Source organism: Ornithorhynchus anatinus, chromosome 1 (assembly GCF_004115215.2).
Source record: "Ornithorhynchus anatinus isolate Pmale09 chromosome 1, mOrnAna1.pri.v4, whole genome shotgun sequence".
Classification (NCBI taxonomy): domain Eukaryota; kingdom Metazoa; phylum Chordata; class Mammalia; order Monotremata; family Ornithorhynchidae; genus Ornithorhynchus; species Ornithorhynchus anatinus.
In genome coordinates this window covers 133,187,484-133,207,317 of record NC_041728.1, presented here as the reverse complement: position 1 = coordinate 133,207,317, position 19,834 = coordinate 133,187,484, and the positions used below count along the sequence as shown (strand labels likewise).

The 19,834-nt window shown below is 47.5% G+C and overlaps 1 protein-coding gene across 5 annotated transcripts in view; it reads right to left on the bottom strand.

The window, feature by feature from the left end:
* VPS8 (VPS8 subunit of CORVET complex) overlaps positions 1 to 19,834 on the bottom strand; it is a 291,073-nt gene that overhangs the window by 168,918 nt on the left and 102,321 nt on the right. For all 5 annotated transcript variants that reach the window (XM_029065907.1, XM_029065914.1, XM_039912997.1 and 2 more), the window contains 4 exons: positions 14,469 to 14,691; positions 8,457 to 8,546; positions 5,530 to 5,581; positions 4,447 to 4,489 (listed from right to left, as the gene is read on the bottom strand). In XM_029065907.1, the coding sequence (XP_028921740.1) occupies positions 4,447 to 4,489; positions 5,530 to 5,581; positions 8,457 to 8,546; positions 14,469 to 14,691 (408 nt within the window). The remainder of the gene's footprint in view (positions 1 to 4,446; positions 4,490 to 5,529; positions 5,582 to 8,456; positions 8,547 to 14,468; positions 14,692 to 19,834) is intronic.

Genomic DNA, 19,834 nt, shown 5'->3' with positions numbered 1-19,834 from the left:
AACCTCTGACTCCCAAGCCCGTGCTCTTTCCGCTAAGCCATGCTGTGTAATGACCAATCCCACTCGCCCTCACAGTCACGAGGGGGAAGACCCTCGGCCAACTTAGAGGTGAGTAGTTGCGAGCCACGAGCCTAGGAGGGCAGGACACAGGGAAGGCTTGGGTCTGTGATTCTGAATGGACACGGGGGAGGTCAGAGGTCATCCAAGGTAGGGGTTAAGACACTCTGATGACTTGGAATCCAAAGTTAAGACTTCAGAGGAGCAAGGATCCTGCCCCTTACGGGGAGAGAAGCCACTGAGACACACTCGTATCTGAAGGACTCGGAGAGGGTAAGACTGCAACTTGGGATGGCCCGAGAGAATAGAGGAAAGGCCTCAGTGGTGATGAATGGGTTTGTGACATGAAGCCAGCCCGCCATTTTACCAGCACTCATTGTTCTTCCCGGCACCATGGCCGTGGAGACTCGAATGGGAAGATTCAAACCTTTGGTTCCTGGCATGAAGCCAGTCCCACTTTTGCCAGCACCCATGCTATTATTGGTCTTCCCAGTCAGTGCCTGGGCCAAGAAGACCCAAATGGAGACTTAATTCTGGGGGTTCATGCAAGAAAGTACAGAGGGTCCGGGATGGCTGTGGGGGTCGCGGGAAGGAGAGGGGAACTTCTGCTGCCCCTCTACCCCCCTTCACCTCCCCTCAGCTAAGCTCTCCTTGTCCCCCCTCTTTCCCTCCGCTCCTCCCCCTCTCCCTTCCCCTCCCCTCAGCACTGTATTCGTCCGCTCAACTGTATATTATTTTTTATTACCCTATTATTTTGTTAATGAGATGTACATCGCCTTGATTCTATTTATTGCTATTGTTTTAATGAGATGTACATCCCCTTGATTCTACTTATTGCTATTGCTTTCGTCTGTCTGTCTGTCTCCCCCGATTAGACCGTAAGCCCGTCAAAGGGCAGGGACTGTCTCTATCTGTTGCCGATCTGTCCATTCCAAGCGCTTAGTCCAGTGCTCTGCACATACTAAGTGCTCAATAAATACTATTGAATGAATGAATGAATGAGTGAAAGAGGTTTGAAACAGAATTTTTTTTTATTGTAACTAAATTAAGAATGTTCAATATTACCGTGCTCTCTAATCCTACCTTCGGGGAGACGTCTGGGCTTCAGGCAAGGGACGGTGGCAATAATGGCGGGCAGATTTGGGATGCACTGGACAGATGGCCCCAAACCTGTTTCAAGAATGGAATAACTGGAGGGTTTTAGTACCCAGTGGATGCTAACCGGGGTATGGGTGCTACCAAATAATAATAATAATAATAATAATAATAATAATTATGGTATTTGTTAAGCACAAACTATATGCCAAGCATTGTTCTAAGTGCTGGGGTAGATACAAGGTAATCAGGTCATCCCACATGGGGCTCACAGTCTTAATCCCCATTTTACAGATGAGGTAACTGAGGCACAGAGACATTAAGTGGCTTGCCCAAGGTCACACATCAGACAAGTGCCAGAGCTGGGATTAGAACCCATGTCCTCTGACTCCCAACCCCATATTCTTTCCACTCTGCTGGACCAAAGTGACCGAGGAGACTCTTTCAGCCAGGGAGTAAGCAACTCATTCAAGGACTTTGGACAAGAAAAGACTAAGCCCTTCCTTTCCTCTTCTCCCACTCCCTTCTGCGTCACCCTGAATTGCTCCCTTTATTCACCCCTCCTCCCAGCCCCGCAGTACTCCAGCACTTAGAACAGTGCTTTGCACCTAGTAAGCGCTTAACAGATGCCATCATTCTTAAATACATATTTGTAATTTATTTATATTAATGTCTGTCTCCCCCTTTAGACTCTAGCTCATAGTGGGCAGGGAATAACAATAGTAATAATATTAACGATGGTATTTGTTAAGCGCTTACTATGTGCCAAGCTCTGTTCTAAGCGCTGGCCTGGATACAAGGTAATCAGGTTATCCCACATGGGGCTCACAGTCTTAATCCCCATTTTACAGATGAGGTAACTGCGGCACAGAGAAGTGAAGTGGCTTGCCCAAATAATAATAATGTTGGTATTTGTTAAGCGCTTGCTATGTGCAGAGCACCGTTCTAAGCGCTGGGGTAGATACAGGGTAATCAGTTGTCCCCCGTGAGGCTCACAGTTAATCCCCATTTTACAGATGAGGTAACTGAGGCACCGAGAAGTGAAGTGACTGTGGGCAAGTGGCGGAGCCTGGATTCGAACCCATGACCTCCGACTCCCAAGCCCAGGCTCTTTCCACTGAGCCACACTGCTTCTCCAAAGTCACACAGCTGACAAGTGGCAGAGCCAGTATTAGAACCCATGACCTCTGACTCCCAAGCCCGTGCTTTTTCCACTAAACAACACTGCCTCCATGTCCGTGTCCATTTACTGTTACAGTACACTCTCCCAAGCGCTCAGTACAGTGCTCGGCACACAGTAAGTGCACAATAAATATGACCGACTCACTGGTAGGAGAGAGAAGGGACGACAGCCAAAAGCCGCAGCGTAAGCTCACTGAGGGCAGGGAACGTGGTTACCGATTCTGTGGTACTGCACTCTCCCAAGCACTTAATACAGCGCTCTGCACAGCGAAAGCGCTCGATAAATACCGTTGACCGATCGAGGGAGGGATTTTTTAGGGAACGAGATATCGCGGGCGTGTTTGAAAAGCCGAGGGGAAGGAGCCATTGGAAAGTGAGCGGTTGAAGATGGCGGTCAGAGAGAGAAGAAAGGCAAGTAGCAGTGTTTTAAAAAGGGATGGGGTCAGAGGGAGGAGGAAGGAGAGATTTCAAAAGGAGGCACGCTCACCCTAAGTCTCTCTTTTCTTCCCCCACCCACCCCATGCCCACACCCTTCCCCCTGCGAATCCAACAGACTTCAGCTCTCCCTAACTCCGAAATCACACCTTCTCCAAACAATTTCTATTCTTCCCAGGTTGTATCGCCCCCAATTCCCACCAGAACGCTTTTGAACTCGCGAACTCCCATGGAACTTGTGCATCTTTCACATCCTATTAAGCGATCGCTCACGTACATACATCTCCTTTCTCTTCACTGTCTGTCATCACCCCTACTGGAATGATATCGGCTCCTTGGGGGGGCGGGAGGAGGCATATCTACTAATTCTACTGCGTCGTCGCGAGGGTTTAACACTGCAAGTGCTCCAAAATACAATTGATGGACTTGATTGCTCTTGCCTGCGGGGGCTTATCAATCAGCAGCCTCCAAACTTCAAAGCGGCTCCCAAGGGATGGAATAAATATATAAAGTTGCATCCGTCTGAGATGAATCAAGCAGCGTGGCGTAAGGCATGAGCACGGGCTTGGGAGTCAGAAGGTCATGGGTTCTAATCCCGGCTCTGCCACTTGTCCGCTGTGTGGCCTGGAGCAAGTCCCTTCACTTCCCTGGGCCTCAGTTACCACATCTGTAAAATGGGGATGGAGACTGTGAGCCCCACGTGGGCCAGGGACTGCGTCCAACCTGATTTGCTTGTATCCACCCCAGCGCTTAGTACGGTGCCTGGCACATAGTAAGCGCTTAACAAATTCCAGAATTCTTTTCTTATTATTGAGTGTAGAGCACTGTACTAAGTGCTTTTGGTAGACATGAACCCTGCCCTCAAGGATCATTCAATCCGTTGGGGGAGACAGACATTAAAATAAATTAGAGAGGAAGCAGCAGTGTATAAGAACATGTTCAAAAGTGCCGTACGGATGGAGTGAGTATCAAATTGCTTAGGGATTTCGGACCCAAATGTGTAGGTGACGTAGGTGGGGAAGAATAAAGTGGAGGGATAAGAGATTATTCAGGGAAAGCTTTCTGAGGAGATACAATTTTAGGAGGTCTTAAAGAGGGGGAGAGTAGCGGTCTATCAGAAATGGAGAATTTATTTATTTAATCTATTTATTTATATAGACATCTGTCTCCCCCTCTAGACTGTAAGCTCGTTGTGGGCTGGAATGTGCCTGTTTGTTGTTATAGCTCTTCCAAGAGCTTAGTACAGTGCTCTGCACACAGTAAGCGCTCAAGAAATACGATTGAAACAAAGAAAAGAGAGAAGTAGGCGTGAGGGCATGAGCAAGGATCGACAGCGAGAGAGAGGAGACAGAGGCACAGTGAGTAGGTTGGTGTCAGAAGATTGAAGTGTGTGGAAAGGATTAAACATATATATGTATTATATTTCACCCATCTCTGCTCTCCTGTCACACAGCTTAGGAGTCAATCAAATGACTCTGTGTTTGAACTAATCTCCTCAGATTGTGTGCTTCACTTGGCTTCCGGGAGAAGTTCACACGCGATTCAATACTGGTGACCCTAAAAGTTCAATGTGACCTCCCCAAAGCTGGTACACCTACAGGAGAGGTACAGAATACAAGATATAACACCTCAGTTCTACATGCATCACAATCCATTTTAGCTCGAATACAAACTCACCTTATATACACAAGAAGCTTGTTGCCCATAATAACCTGTTCATCTAAAAGAGAAGGAAGAGTCCCATTAGTAACCCGCGCTCATCAATCACATCTAACAATTTTCCATACGGTAAATTTGTCTTGTAACCGTAAATGATAGACATCTAGAATTTTGTACCAGCTATACAGTTAAGGTAATGTTTCACCGTAATACTGGATAAGGAAGGGGAGAGCAATTAGTAGCCACTGAGGGAGAGAAAATTCTTGAGACCATACAGGCTATGTGCTGAGGGCTGCTGCTAAGTGCTAATAAAGGTTAAGTACTCTCCCAAGTGCTTAATACGGTGCTCTGCACACAGTAAGCGCTCAATATACACCACTGATTGATCAAAAGAGACGAATTCCTTAAGTCACCGAGAGACCACATCATCTAGTCAGAGAGAAAAAGAGTTTAGGTTCTAAACTGCCCCTCTGCCAAGTATATTAAAAACTTTCCATAATAGAAACTAAAGAGAAAGAGATTTGATAGCCAAAGAGCCTGAGAGAAAAACCAGGAGGTGCAGGTGAGTCTGTGATATTCCACACCTCCTCCGCCCCCTAATCCCGGCTCACAACGGCAGCTCCGGCTGGACACTTGGAAACGTTTTACTCGGGTGAGGACAACATCACATCCTCTTATCCTCCCGTTCCTCTTTCGCTTCCGAGGACCCGGTGAAAGGCCCCACGTAAATATTTAGGTAGACACGTCAAAGATAATACTCATGATTTTACACGAGCATGGCCTTGCAAATCATTCCCAGATAGTTACTAATCATACACATACCAATTTCATTTCCCCTGGGTGGTTCTTCTGCAGCCCAATTCTTTCCCAACCCTCACTTACATTTCTAGGCAACACTCCCCGACTCCTCCAAGCCTTTATCGCCTTCACTCCCACTTTCTTGAGGAAAATTGATTTTCTCCTCCAAACGGTAATGGATTTTTTTTTTTCTGAATCTTAGTTTCTCTGCCTCCATTTTGGTTTCTCCCTAAGCCCCGTCACCTTAGGAAATGGCAATTTCCTAAAGAATTTCAAAGATAAGGTATAGAATGTGGTTTATACCTGTCAGGGACTTTCCTGCACTGAGAGGAGGAGCAATAACTTTGAAGAGTTTCTGCAATAAAAGGAACAAAAGAACCATTAATCTCAGGATGCATTAAAAAAAGGAAAGCAATAATAGAGATCAAATGCTCGTATCTCATTATAGCTATTCCATGACACCTCTACAGATCAAAACCACTCTTTCCTTGGGATGTGTGACGAAAGGCAGCGCGGCCTAACGGATAGAGCACAGGCGTGGGAGTCAGAAGGGCCTGGGTTCTAATCCTGGTTCTGCCTCTTGCTCTGTGGACCATGGGGAAGTCACTTAGGCAAGTCTACCCCAGCGCTTAGAATAGTTCTTGACTTAATAGTAAGCACTTAATATCGTAAAACAGTGTTTTTAAAGACTCCACACACTATTCTTTCATTACACCAGATGAGGCTCAGTTACTTAGAAGATAAAATTGCCTTCACGTAACTGTCATTTTTTGCAATGAATCTCATCGGTTTCCAATGTTACCGCTAGCCTGCAATGGGCTGAATTCATTTTGGCAAGAAAAGGCTTAGTTTTTGGTGAACCCAAATAATATCTACATCTTGCTCGATATAGGGCTCCAGTGATGTTCAACCACCGCAACTGAGGGGGAAAAGAAGCGATAAATGGCTCTGTCATTTTTAAATTTTTTTTAATGGTATTTGTTAAGAACATACTAAATGCCACGCAGTGTTTTAAGCGCTGGAGTAGATATAAAGTAATCAGGTTGGACACCGTCCAAGTTCTACATGGGACTCACAGATTTCACCTGTGATAGAACACAGTGGATAGAACATGGGCCTGGGAGTCAGAAGGACCCGAGTTCAAATCCCAGATCCGCCAATTGTCTGCTGCGTGACCTTGGGCTTCATTTGTCTGTGCCTCAGTTCCCTCATCTGTAAAATGGGGACTTTGAGCCCCATGTGGGACAGGGACTGTGTCCCACCTGATTAGCTTGTATCTCCCCCAGGGCTTAGAACAGTGCTTGACACATAGTAAGCACTTAACAAGCACCATCATTATCACCATTATTATTAATCCCCATTTTAAGGATGAAGTAACAAGCCCAGAGAAGTGAAGTGACTTGCCTGAAGTCCCACAGCAGATGAGTGGCCGAGCAGGACTAGAACTCAGGGTCCCTCTGACTCCCAGGCCCGTGCTCTAGCCACTAGGCCCCGCTGTTTCTCTACCGTGAGTCAAGCAAGAGGCATAAAGGGGATTTCTGGGGCTGTGGCAAAGAAGTTCCAAACACTTCAGTGCTCACACTGTCATTCACCCTGGGTGGTTACACAGAGCAGGAAGCTGACTGGCAACTTGGATGTTCTTCCCTGCTAGCAGAATTGGAACTTGGGAAAAAAATATATAAAAATAGAAACCATCAGCTGGGCCATCGACCCACTGGCAAAATGCTTCCAATGCGTCTCGAGCGATGATAAACACCCAACTCACGGTCAAAGTGAAAGCTGCTAAATCTTAGAAAAACCTGTTTCCAACTACACAAATGCCACATCAAAACAAACCAACTTCATCAGCCTGATGATGCTTAAGCACATTTTTTTTTGCAAGTGGAGAAAAGCCGTACGCATCACGCGTTAAACACTCAGTGTTTCTATCCGAGCAGAAGGTGTCAAATTAAACTTACGTATAATTTTAGGGATCATTTCCAAAGGAATTATAAAGCGCATTAAACTTTTCCTAACAGTAAAGGAGCCCAAGTGCTCTTTCAGGACTCTTTTCCAAATGTGAGGTGAGCAAGAGTTTTAGAAATGGAATACGGATAGCATGAGTCCCAGAGGGCGAAAAAGTAAGACTTTTAAACGTTTTTCCACCTCAAATATCTAAGAATAACATTCTTTAGCAAGTTCTCTGGCTTAATATATAAAGCAATGCTGTCGATATCAAATACAGTACTGAAATTAGATTTAGAAAAGGCAGTTGATAGACTCACAAGGCGATTAGAGAATAGAACAAAAATAATTTTAGAACCCAGTCATAATTATCTTAATTCTACTGATTATCCAGTGAAACCAAACTATAAGGTGGTTGAATTGGCAGAAGACATTGAATTAAAGAATAAACAAGAAGCTCTTGCTCGAAAACAAGATTAACTGACGAATTCAGGACTTCAAACCTCCCAGCACTGAAGAAACAAGTGGATGAAACCAAAGAGAAGCAGTGTTGTCTAGTGGATAGAGCACGGTCCCGGGAGTCAGAAGGACCTGGTTCTAATCTTTGCTTCACCACTCGTCTGCTGTGTGACCTTGGGGAAGTCACTTCACTTCTCTGTGCCTCAGTTACCTCATCTTAAAATGGGGATTAAGACCGTGATCCCCAGGCGAGATAACTCAATTAGCCTGTCTTTAACCCAGTGCTTAGTACAATGCCTGGCACATAGTAAGCGCTGAACAGCATAAAAAAATTCTGTTGTGGACTGTAAGCCCATCAATAGGCAGGGATTGTCTCTATCTGTTGCCGAATTGTCCATTCCAAGCGCTTAGTACAGTGCTGTGCACGTAGTAAGTGCTCAATAAATACTACTGAATGAATGAAAGGATCTGGAAAAGGAAAAACAAAACCCGGAATAAGGAATACTCGTCTAAACAAACATGCACTCTGCATGTTGCAGACAGAAGCGGCATGGTGTAGTGGATAGAGCACAGGCCTGGGAGTCAGAAGGTTATGGGTTCTAATCCCAGCTCCGCCACTTGTCTGCTGTGTGGCCTTGGGGAAGTCACTTCACCTCTCTGGGCCTCCGTTCCCTCATCTGTCAAATGGAGGTTGAGGCCGTGAGCCCCATGTGAGACTGGGACTGTTTCCAGCCTGACTGGTTTGCATCCACCCCAGCGCTTAGTACAGTGCCTGGCACACAGTAAGCACTTATGAAATACCACAATTATCATATACGTTTTCCTACCTCCATAGGACTAATGAATTCATTCATGCCGCTGTTGTAGACATAGATCATGGCATCGTACAGATGATTTTCCCAGCACATGAGAACTACCTGCAGAAGACAAAAATCACCATCATCACAGCCCAGCATTTACCGAGTGCCTACTACATACGGAGCCCCGTACGAGGCAATTAGCGTACAACAATCAATCAACAGTATTTACCGAACGCTTACCATGGACTGCCTGAAAAGCAAACAAATGGATTTTGGAACAAATTAAGCCAAAGTGGTCTTTGGAAGGCCAAATGACTCGACCGTGGCTAACAAATTTTGGACGCGTCATCAGGAGGACTGATTCTTTGGAGAACACACTAATGCTAGGAACGGTCCAGGGAAAACGTGGAAGAGGCAGACCGAGAGAGACCGTAATAACGGAAGAACCGTTAGCAAGGTGACGGATTAGGTCAGAAGACAGGACGTTCCATAGAGTCGCCATGAACTGGAAACGACTCGAAGGCACTTGATAATAAACAAATAATACCACGTGTACAGCCCTACAAAGAGAGCTCTAGAAAGTACAGTAGAGTAATAATAATAAGGATGGCATTTGTTAAGCGCTTACTATGTGCCAAGCACTGTTCTAAGCGCTGAGATAGATATAAGGTGATCAGGTTGTCCCACATGGGGCTCACAGTCTTAATCCCCATTTTACAGATGAGGGAACTGAGGCACAGAGAAGTGCAGTGACTTGCCCAAAGTCACCCAGCTGACAAGTGGCGCAGCCGGGATTAGAACCCACGCCCTCTGACTCCCAAGCCCGGGCTCCTTCCACGGAGCCACGCTGCTTCTCTGATCCCCCTCTGGACTGTCAGTCTATTATGGGCAGGGAATGTGCCTGCTAATTCTGCTGTACTCTACTCTCCCAGGCGCTTAGTACAGTGCTTCACACATAAGAAACACTCAATAAATATCAATGATTGAGTGATTCATCCTTGCCCTCAAAAAACTAACAATCTTGCGGGAAAGGCAGGCAATAAAACAAGTTACAGGTACGGGGTGTTACTGAGTAAAAATCTAGGGAATGCTAATTATAATAATTAAAGTATTTGTTAAGCGCTATGTGCCGGGCACTGTACTGAAGAGCTGGGGTGGATACAAGCGAATCGGGTTGGACACATGGGGGGACACGGAGGAGCAGCACGGCGTAGCGGATAGAGCCCGGGCCTGGGGGTCAGACGGTCATGGGTTCTAATCCCACCTCCACCACTTGTCTGCTGCGTAGCCTGGGACAAGCCACTTCACTTCTCTGTGCCTCAGTTACCTCATCTATAAAGTTGGGATGAAAACTAGGAACCCCACGTGTCCAACCGATCTGCTTGTATCTACCTCGGCGCATAATACGGTGCCTGGCATGTAGTAAGCGCTTAACAAATAAAATTATTATCACGGGGCTCCCAATCTCAATCCTCATCTTACAGATGAGGTAACAGACACAGAAAAGTGAAGTGACTTCCCAAGGTCCCACAGCAGACCAGTGGTGGGGTCAGGATTAGAACCCAAGACCTTCTGACTCCCAGGCCCGGGCTCTACCCACCACGCCAGACCCTGCCCTTATTCAGCTTATATATGAGAGGGGAGACAAGTGATCGAGACTTGCCAAACCTAAAAGAGGAAAACTGGTTAGGGCACAGATTCAAATCACCAGCCGACCCGTCTCTTCGAGGCAATCCGAACCAACTGAATCCCGCTAACGAGTTTCAAGAATGGAGTGGAAGACGCCAAGCCGTGACCTCACATACCTTTTTCTTCATTAGTTCTCCGCTCCTTCCCCCAACAACCAAGAAAAGGTGTGATATGAACCATCGGATCCCACCTCGTCTACCTTTACCCCTTCCCTGAAACCCCGGTTTTCTTTACTCTTCCCACACCAAACACTCTACCCACCAGGTCCATGAGAGCTCACCCCCTCCAAGAGGCCTTCCCAGACTGAGCCCTCCCTTTCCCTCTGCTCCTCCCCCTTCCCCTCAGCACTGTGCTCATCTGTATATATTATTTATTAACCTCTTTATTTTAAGGAGGTGTACATCCCCTTCATTCGATTTATCTTGATGATGTTGTCTTGGTTTTGTCTCGTTCTGTTTTGCTTTGCCGTCTGTCTCCCCCTTATAGACCGTGAGCCCGTCACTGGGCAGGGATTGTCTCTATCTGTTGCCGAACTGTACCTTCCAAGTGCTTAGTACAGTGCTCTGCACCTAGTAAGTGCTCAATAAATACTACTGAATGAATGAGAGAATGAAGGCAAAAAACCACACCAAGCACTTTTCCCTTCATATACGACGGATCACAGCTAAGTTCACTAACTCCGTGAGCACAGCGCAAACAGCACCTATGCATAGAACTGTGAGCCCGTTGTTGGGCAGGGATCGTCTCTATCTGCTGCCAAATTGCACATTCCAAGCACTTAGTACACTGCTCTGCACACAATAAGCTCTCAATAAATACGACTGAATGAATATGCCTGTATATATCTGTTATTTATTCATCTATATTAACATCTTTCTCCCCCTCCAGACTGTGAGCTCATCTGGGCGGGAATGTGGCTGTCTGTTGCTATATTGTATTCATTCATTCATTCAACAGTATTTATTGATTGCACCCTCCCAAGCACTAAGTACAGCTCAGTACAGCGCCTGGGAGTCAGAAGGTCACGGGTTCTAATTCCGGTCCTGCTACTCGTCTGCTGCTTGGGAAGCAGCGTGGCTCAGTGGAAAGAGCCCGGGCTTCGGAGTCAGAGGTCATGAGTTTGACTCCCGGCTCTGCCCCTTGTCAGCTGGGTGACTGTGGGCGAGTCACTTCACTTCTCTGGGCCTCAGTTCCCTCACCTGTAAAATGGGGATTAAGACTGTGAGCCTCACGTGAGACAACCTGATTACCCTGTATCTACCCCAGCGCTTAGAACAGTGCTCTGCGCATAGTAAGCGCTTAACAAACACCAACATTATTATTGTCTGCTGCGTGACCTTGGGCAAGTCACTTCACTGGGCCTAAGTCACCTCAGCTGTAAAATGGGGATTGAGACTGTGAGCCCCACATGGGACAGGGACTGTATCCAACTCGACTGGCTTGAATCCACCCCAGTGCTTAGTACAGTGCCTGGCACCTAGTAAGCGCTTAACAAATGGCATCGTTCATTAATCTTCTAAGGTGTGAGCCCCTTGTGGGTAGGGATTGTCTCTCACTATTGCTTAATTGTACTTTCCAAGTGCTTAGTACAGTGCTTTGCACACAGTAAGCGCTCAATAAATGATTGAACGAAGGAATGAAAGAAAGCCCTCAATAAATACGCCTGAATGAATGAACGAGCGCGCACCACAAGTTCACTATTCCCGTGGGCATGCTGCAAAGCTGGACACCGATTTATTTAATGTCCGTCTCCCCCGCTCTAGACTGCAAGCTCACTGCGGGCCGGGAATGTGTCTGGTTATTGTTGTATTGCACCCTCACAAGCGCTTAGTACAGTGCTCTGCACACAGTGAGCACTCAATAAGTACGACTGCCTGAATGATCCAAGGCGATGCCCTAGTCAGGCTGAGATAGATTGTTCCCAGCTGGCAATTGGTGACCCTATTTTTTACTTCTTGCCCTTGAACACTTCTCCTAAAGTCTCTTCCTCCTCTACCTTTCTCTTCCAGTTCGCTAACTCCTTCGCTGGAACGAAAGCAAGACGGCCTAGTGACTGTGGGCAAGTCACTTAACTTCTCTGTGCCTCAGTTACCTCATCTGTAAAATGGGGATTAAGACTGTGAGCCCCACGTGGGACATCCTGATTCCCCCTGTGTCTACCCCAGCGCTTAGAACAGTGCTCGGCACATAGTAAGCGCTTAACAAATACCAACATTATTAGTGGAAAGGACATGGGTCTGGAAGGCAGAGGATCTGGGTTCTACTCCCGGCATCACCACTTGTCTGCTCTGAGCCCCTGGGCGAGTCACTTCACTTCTCTGTGCCTCAGTTCCCTCAGCTGCAAAAAACGGGGTATCAATTCTCCCTCATTCAATAGTATTTATTCAATAGTATTTATTGAGCGCTTACTATGTGCAGAGCACCGTACTAAGCGCTTGGAATGAACAAGTCGGCAACAGATAGAGACGGCCCATGCCTTCTGACGGGCTCACGGTCTAATCGGGGGAGACGGACAGACGAGAACGATGGCGATAAACAGAGTCGAGGGGAAGAACGTCTCGTAAGAACAACGGCGACTAAATAGAATCGAGGCGATGTACATTTCATTAACAAAATAAATAGGGTGATGAAAATATATACAGTTGAGCAGAAGAGGACAGTGCTGAGGGGATGGGAAGGGAGAGGGGGAGGAGCAGAGGGAAAAGCCCCATGTGGAACCTATCTTGTACCTACCCCAGCGCTCAGTAAAGTGTTAGAAACATAGTAAGTGCTTAACAAATACCACAGCTATGTGTCCGTGAGCAAGTCACTTCACTTCTCTGGGCCTCAGTTACCTCATCTGTAAAATGGGGATTAAGACTGTGAGCCTCACGTGGGACAACCTAATAATAATAATAATGTTGGTATTCGTTAAGCGCTTACTATGTGCCGAGCACTGTTCTAAGCACTGGGGTAGATACAGGGTAATCAGGTCGTCCCATGTGAGGCTCACAGTTAATCCTCATTTTACAGATGAGGTAACTGAGGCACAGAGAAGTGAAGTGACTTGCCCACAGTCACACGGCTGACAAGCGCCAGAGCCGGGATTCGAACTCATGACCTCTGACTCCCAAGCCCATGCTCTTTCCACTGAGCCACGCTGCAACCTCATGACCCTGTATCTACCCCAGCGCTTAGAACAGTGCTCTGCACATAGTAAGCACTTAACAAATACCCTGTGCTGGGCAGCAGCGGCACGGGCGATTCTCAAGGGCGGATATTCAAGTCGACCGCGCGGAAGGAGGCGACGGTCAGCCACTTCCGGATTTTGACCAAGAAAACTGCACGGATCCACTACCGGAACCACTGCAGATGGAAGCGAGGCGTTGTGGGAGAGATGTGTCCGTGGCGTCGCCACGGGTCGGGACCCGACTCGACAGCGTAAGGTAACAAAATACATCACCACGCTCCTCTCCCTTACACCGTGAGTCACCTGTGAAACTGGGACTGTGTCTGACCTAATTATCTTTCATCTAATTAACTACCCCAGTGGTTAGCACTGTGTCTAACACATACGTAGCAAGACTTTTAAAATATAGTAAGACTTAAAAAAATACCCCAGTAGCTACTATTAAATCTTTATTATGCACATCATCATCGTCTACTTCTGTGTAACCCCACCCAGTAACAATAATAATAATAACGTTGGTATTTGTTAAGCGCTTACTATGTGCACAGCACTGTTCTAAGCGCTGGGGTAGATACAGGGTAATCAGGTCGTCCCACGTGAGGCTCACAGTCTCAATCCCCATTTTACAGGTGAGGTAACTGAGGCACAGAGAAGTGAAGTAAGGTCACACAGCTGACAGGTGGCAGAGCCTGGATTCGAACCCATGACCTCTGACTCCCAAGCCCGGGCTCTTGCCACTGAGCCACGCTGCTTCTCTACAGAAACACTCATGGTCTAGTGGGAAGAACCGGGGCCTGGGAGTCAGAGCACCTGGGTTCTATTCCCAGTTCCTTGCCTGCTATATGACCTTGGGCAAGCTGCTTAACTCGAGAAGGAGCACGGCACAGTGGATAGAGCCCGGGCCTGGGAGTCAGAAGATCATGGGTTCTAATCCCGGCTCTGCCGCCTGTCTACTGTGTGACCTTGGGCAAGTTACTTCACTTCTCTGTGCCTCAGTTATCTCATATGTAAAATGAGGATTGAGGCTGTGAAACTCATGTGGGACGGTGACTGTGTCCAAACCTGATTTTCTTGCATTTACCCCATCACTTAGTACAGTGCTCTGCAAACAATAAGCGCTCAATAAATCCCACTGATTGCTTAACAAGTACCATAAAAAAAACCAGGCATCAGAAACTCACCTGCTGAATGTCTAGGCTGGTGATATCCATGTGCACGATCAGCGCTTCCACATTCTCCATTAATTTCTTATCTTGAAAGTGAACCAGCAAATCTTTCATCACCTGGGCTGTGATCCCCACTAATTTATCATTTAAAACGTATGGCTCGAGGCATTCCAGAAAGACCCCCTTAGCCACTGAATTTTCACTTAATTTGTCATACATCTGGCTAAATAAGAGATCCCTAGGGGAGAAAAAACAAAGCAAAAGATACTTTAAAAACTAAAAAAAAGCAGCAGCATCCAACCTCCCAGAGGCCTCCACGTCTCCCTCGGCACTGAGGTCCAGACCTCCACTCGGCGATCCGGAATACGCCAAGACATATCCCGAGGGCAGTCAGTTTACAGCGGTAATAATGACGGTGGCATCTGTTAAGCGCTTACTCTGTGCCAGGCACTGTACTAAGCGCCGGGGTGGGTACAGGCAAATCGAGTTGGACACGGTCCCCGTCCCACGTGGGGCTCGCGGGCTTAATCCCCATTTTACAGATGAGGTCACCGAGGCCCGGAGGAGTAAATAATAATAATAATAATGATGGTAATTGTTAAGCATTTACTATGTCCCAAGCACTGTTCTAAGCGCTGGAGTGGATACAGGATAATCAGGTTGTCCCACGTGGGGCTTACACTTTTAATCTCCATTTTACAGATGAGGTAATTGAGGCCCAGAGAAGTTAAGTGATTTGCCCAAGGTTACATAGCAGACAGGTGGCGGAGCCGGCATTTGAACCCATGACCTTCTGACTCCCAAGAATTGTGCTCTATCCATTAGGCCGCGCTATAGACACAGACCAGGCCAGGTCAGGCTCAGCATCGCCCGGCCCAGATTCAGGCCAAGTTTAGATGCTCACTCTTCCTCCTGTGTCCTTGCCCCGCTCCTCCACCCCCATCCCACCCCAGTTTAGGGCCAACTTTGTGGCCTAGTGGATAGAGCGGGGGCCTAGAAGTCAAGAGGACAAGGGTTCTAATCCCAGCTCGGCCCCTTGTCTGCTGTATGACCTTGGGCAAGTCACTTCTTTCATTCATTCAATCGCATTTACTGAGCACTTACTGTGTGCAAGGCACTATACTAAGCGCTCGGAAAGTACCATTCAGCAGTAAAGAGAGACAATCCCTGCCCACAGTGGGTTTACAGTCTAGAACAGTTTGGGGGCTCCTTTCCTTTTTATAGAGAATTTCATTTTAACTTCTAAACTTACATTTTTATACATTTGCCCGGGCACTCTCACAGTAAAGGTATGTGCTTTTAAAATCCAACTTATGACAGACAAAATAGAAAGAAAATAAACATTAGCAAAAACAAAAGCCTACAAAATTTCAAGTCATTCATTCATTCATTCATTCAATAGTATTTATTGAGCGCTTACTATGTGCAGAGCACTGGACTAAGCGCTTGGAATGAACAAGTCGGCAACAGATAGAGACGGTCCCTGCCGTTTGACGGGCTCACGGTCTAATCGGGGGAGACGGACAGACGAGAACGATGGCGATAAATAGAGTCGAGGGGAAGAACGTCTCGTAAAAACCGATGGCGACTAAATAGAATCGAGGCGATGTACATTTCATTAACAAAATAAATAGGGTGATGAAAATATATACAGTCGAACGGACGAGTACAGTGCCGAGGGGATGGGAAGGGAGAGGGGGAGGAGCAGAGGGAGATGGGGGGAAAAGAGGGTTAAGCTGCGGAGAGGTGAAGGGGGGTTGGTAGAGGGAGTAGAGGGAGAAGGGGAGCTCAGTCTGGGAAGGCCTCTTGGAGGAGGTGAGTTTTAAGTAGGGTTTTGAAGAGGGGAAGAGAATCAGTTTGGCGGAGGTGAGGAGGGAGGGCGTTCCGGGACCGCGGGAGGACGCGGCCCGGGGGTCGACGGCGGGACGGGCGAGACCGAGGGACGGCGAGGAGGTGGGCGGCGGAGGAGCGGAGCGTGCGGGGTGGGCGGTAGAAAGAGAGAAGGGAGGAGAGGTAGGAAGGGGCGAGGTGACGGACAGCCTCGAAGCCTAGAGTGAGGAGTTTTTGTTTGAAGCGGAGGTCGACAGGCAACCACCGGAGGTGTTTAAGAAGGGGAGTGACACGCCCAGATCGTTTCTTCAGGAAGATGAGCCGGGCAGCGGAGTGAAGAATAGACCGGAGCGGGGAGAGACAGGAGGAACGGAGATCAGAGAGACGACTGACACAGTAGTCTAGACGGGATATAACGAGAGCCCGTAGCAGTAAGGTAGCCGTTCGGGTGGAGAGGAAAGGGCGGATCTTGGCGATATTGTAGAGGTGAAACCGGCAGGTCGTGAGCACTGAAAATAAAACTTTCAGAGAAGCAGCGTGGCCTAGTGGATAGAGCACGGGCCTGGGAGTCAGAAGAACCCGGGTTCCAATCCCGCTTCGTCACCGGCCCACCGCGTGACCTCGGGCAAACCACTCAACGTCCCCATGCCTCAGTTCCCGACACTTCACTTCTCGGGCCTCAGTTGCCTTATCTGGAAAATGGGGATTAAGACTGTGAGCCCTGTGGACTGCGTCCAACCCGATTATCTTGTATCTACCCCAGCGCTCAGACCAGTGCCTAGCACACAGGAAGCGCTTAACAGATACCGCGATTATTAACTGGGGCCTGGGGACCTGTGGTGAAGTGTAAGGCGTTTCAGTGCTGTTTCCGTGTTTCGGAATGCAAACTCTTAGGTCTTGGTCTAGTTGAGTGGATCTCTTCCCCTCTTCAAAGCCCTACCGAGAGCTCACCTCCTCCAAGAGGCCTTCCCAGACTGAGTTTCCCCTTTTCCCTCTGCTCCCTCTCTGTCCCCCCCTTCACCTTCCCTCAGCTAAGCCCCTTTTTCCCCCCTTCCCTCTGCTCCTCCCCCTCTCCCGTCCCCTCCCCTCAGCACTGTGCTCGTTCGCTCATTTGTATATATTTTTATTACCCTATTTATTTTGCTAATGAGATGTACATCCCCTTGATTCTATTTATTGCTATTGTTTTTGTCTGTCTCCCCCGATTAGACCGTAAGCCCGTCGATGGGCAGGGATTGTCTCCATCTGTTGCCGAATTGTCCATTCCAAGCGCTTAGTACTGTGCTCTGCACCTAGTAAGCGCTCAATAAATACTATTAAATGAATGAATCTGCCAAATGTCAGGGACGGGAGAGTGCTTACTAATTAGAATATCACAGCAGTGATTTAGCACTTTCTACCTATTAAGGTAGAATGCCTACTGCCTATTAAAATTATATTAGAATCCAAATCAGCCCGAGCTCACAGACCCAGATACCTAAAAGATATCAGAATGTGGCCAAGCAAGCATCTGAACAAAAATGGAAGAGATGATCCTCGGTTCTGATCGACAGAACTCTTCGATGCTACGGAACCCCGGTGGGAAGACGGGTCTTCATCACCGCGATGACCTCGATAAGGGCGGAGCGGGGAAAACACGCAACGTAATTAACCGGTTGCTGAGAGCTCAATTATGTTCCGAATTAACATACGTGGTTGAAAAACGACTAGTTTGACACTTTACAGTTCTGTTCAATTATTAAGGATCAGAACCGACCAAAGTTAGAGACCATAATCATAATGATAATGTTGGTATTTGTTAAGCGCTTACTATGTGCCGAGCACCGTTCTAAGCGCTGGGAGAGATGCAGGGTAATCAGGTAGGTTGTCCCACGTGAGGCTCACGGTTAATCCCCACTTTACGGATGAGGGAACTGAGGCACAGAGAAGTCAAGTGACTTGCCCACAGTCACAGAGCTGACAAGTGGCAGAGCAGGGATTCGAACTCGTGACCTCTGACTCCCAACCCCGTGCTCTTTCCACTGAGCCACAGTTGTGAAATTCCCAGGTGACTCACTGGCCCAAGGCCTAAGTATTTCACACCACATCAAGCAATCGATATGTACTGAGTGTTTAAAGTGTGCAGAGCACTGTACTAAGCGCTTGAAGGAGTATGACAAAAGGGAATGAGTCTTTTATATTGTACTCTCCCAAAAGCTTACTACAGTGTTCTGCACACGGTAAGCACTCAATAAATACGACTGACTGAATACAACGGAGTTGGGAGACACATTCTCTGTCCACAACAAGCTTACAGTTTTAAGTGGGAGACAGATATCAATATAAATAATAATAATAATGTTGGTATTTGTTAAGCACTACGTGCCAAGCACTGTACTAAGTGCTGGGTAGTGATCAGGTTGTCCCACGTAGGGCTCACAGTCTTCCTCCCCATTTTACAGATGAGGGAAACGAGGCACAGAGAAGTTAAGTGACTTGCCCACAGTCACCCAGCTGACAAGCGGCAGATCCGGGTTTCGAACCCGTGACCTCCGACTCCCAAGCCCGGGCTCGTCCCACCGAGCCACGCCGCTTCTCACTAAATTGCAGATATGAATTCACATGCTGTGTGGGTGGGGTGAATACCAGATGCTCCAAAGGTACAGCGTGCAACACTTAGAACGGTGCCTGACACGTAGTAAGCGCTTAACGGTTTATTATCGAATCGAATTATTAGTCGATTCATAGCGACCCCTTGGATACACTTTCTCCAGAACGTCCTGTCTTCCACCATAATCCGCAACCTTTCTAACGGTTCTTCCGTTATCGCTGCTGTGGTCTCCATCCATCTAGCTGCCGGCCTGCCTCGTCCACGTTTTCCCTGGACTTTTCGCGTCTTCTCCAGAGAATCAGTCCTCTAAGCGCTTAACAGATACCCACATTATATTAGGTGTCCAAAACAGGCTGATCTAAGTCGAGCCGCTTGGCCTTCCAAAGACCACTTTGGTTTAATTTGCTCTAAAATCCACATGTTTGTCTTTCGGGCAGTCCACGGTATTCGCGGAAGTCTTCCCCGACACCGCATTTCAAAACAGATATCATTACGATGATTATTATTTTTATTACAGGCCCGAGAGGGTCGACAACGCAGAAGGGAGAAGGAGTCGGGGGAAGAGGGCTTAATCGAGGGAGGCTTCTTGGAGATGTACTGAGTGTCTGGGAGAGTAAAATACAACGGAGTCGGTCAACGTGATCGCTGCCCACAGAGAGCTAACGGTTTTTCAAGATGACAGGACTTGTTTTACCCACACACGAGGATTATGGGGCACACGAATGCTCCCTAAACGGAGAGCCCCACGTGGAACAGGGACTGTGTTCGATCTAATTAACGCTGCATCTACCCCAGTGCTCAGCACACAGCTCTTAATTACCCCCGTCATCGTTATCAGTAGTTGCAAATTAGCAATGTCCTATTACAGCTGCGGCTTCCTTATAATAATAATGCTGGTATTTGTTAAGCGCTTACTATGTGCCAAGCACTGTTCTAAGCACTGGGGGAGATACAGGGTCAT